The sequence below is a fragment of the Equus asinus genome, chromosome 10 (genome assembly GCF_041296235.1).
Source record: "Equus asinus isolate D_3611 breed Donkey chromosome 10, EquAss-T2T_v2, whole genome shotgun sequence".
In the NCBI taxonomy this organism is placed as follows: Eukaryota; Metazoa; Chordata; class Mammalia; order Perissodactyla; family Equidae; genus Equus; species Equus asinus.
This window is the reverse complement of record NC_091799.1, coordinates 22,962,857-22,964,382: the sequence shown is the minus strand read 5'-3', so window position 1 is coordinate 22,964,382 and position 1,526 is coordinate 22,962,857. Positions and strand designations below refer to the sequence as shown.

General features: G+C 42.7%; 1 protein-coding gene across 1 annotated transcript; it reads left to right on the top strand.

The window, feature by feature from the left end:
• The first annotated feature begins 354 nt into the window (after window positions 1-354).
• LOC106841987 (olfactory receptor 1J4-like) lies at window positions 355-1,293 on the top strand. The gene has a single exon (XM_014858294.3). It carries the CDS (start codon window positions 355-357, stop codon window positions 1,291-1,293), a length of 939 nt encoding a protein of 312 aa, XP_014713780.2.
• The last annotated feature ends 233 nt before the right edge of the window (window positions 1,294-1,526 follow it).

Genomic DNA, 1,526 nt, shown 5'->3' with positions numbered 1-1,526 from the left:
AGAGAGCAGGAGCGTTGCCTTTCTGCTCACTGTGGTATTCTCAGTCCTTAGTAGAGGTCCATGTTCAGATTCAATGTTAAATATATAATTGTTGAACAGGGAAAGCCCTCTTGATTCTTAGCAATGAGGTGTTGTTTGCTGCTTTTGGGTGCGATGTTTTTCTGGAGCCAGACTAGGTAGAAAGCAGATGCCTGCATCCCTATATGTGAGTAATTATTAGAGTGTAGCGAAAAATTAATTGTTTTCAGAGTTTGTGACAGAGAATTAAAGTATGAGATGTGATGGTCATGATCATCCTTTCTAGTTTCCTGATCTACCTGAGCTTTATTCACCCCCAGCATACAGAAGAGCAGTATGAGGTCTGAGAACAAGAGCAGCGTGTCAGAGTTCCTCCTCCTGGGGCTCCCCATCATGCTGGAGCAGCAGGACCTGTTCTTTGTCTTATTCCTATGCATGTACCTGACCACAGTGATGGGGAACCTGCTAATCATCCTGCTCATCAGGCTGGACTCTCGCCTACACACCCCCATGTACTTCTTCCTCAGCCACTTGGCCTTCTCTGACATTTCCCTTTCATCTATCACGGTTCCAAAGATGCTCAAGAACATGCAGACTCAGCAACAATCTATCCCCTATATGGGGTGCATTTCTCAGTTGTATTTTTTCATAGTTTTTGGTTGTCTTGACAATTTCCTTCTTGCAGTGATGGCATATGACAGGTATGTGGCCATCTGTCAGCCACTCCACTACACAACTGTTATGAGGCAGGAGCTGTGTGTCTCACTAGTAGCTGGGTCCTGGTTCTTCTGTTGTGCACATGCCCTTTTGCACACCCTCCTCTTGGTCCAATTGTCCTTCTGTGCTGACAATACCATTCCCCACTTCTTCTGTGACCTCACTGCACTCCTGAAGATAAGCTGCTCAGACATCTCTCTCAATGAGCTGGCCATCTTCACTGAGGGAATAATGCTTTTGATTCTGCCTTTGACTGGTGTCTTGGGCTCATATATCTGTATAGGGACCACCATCCTAAGAGTCCCCTCTACCAAGAGACTCTTTAAAGCCTTTTCTACTTGTGGCTCCCATCTCCTTGTGGTATCATTGTACTATGGGACACTTGCAGGTGTCTACTTTTTCTCCACATCATGGGACTCCAATGACAAAGTCGTAATTGCTTCAGTCGTGTATACAGCGGTTACCCCCATGCTGAATCCCTTCATCTATAGCCTGAGGAACAGAGATATAAAACATGCCCTAGAAATATTTGTCAATAGGGCTAAATTCTTTCAGTGACAATCACTAAATACTTTTATTGCAGTCATGAGCAGAGTGAGATGTGTCTCCTAAAATTATTGTGTTTGACAGCTGTACACAATTTTAAAATAATATACATTCTGCTATCATGAATATTGTTGTTACTATGCTAACTACACCAAGTTTGCTAATTGGAATGTTACATGTTCTTAATCCCTAATTAATTTCTTCTGCTTGTTTGTAACTTCTAATAAGATATGTACATAATCTTA

What these genes read in the sequence shown, in the direction of transcription:
- LOC106841987 (XM_014858294.3), top strand. Translation starts at nt 355, where the DNA reads ATGAGGTCTGAGAACAAGAGCAGCGTGTCAGAGTTCCTCCTCCTGGGG.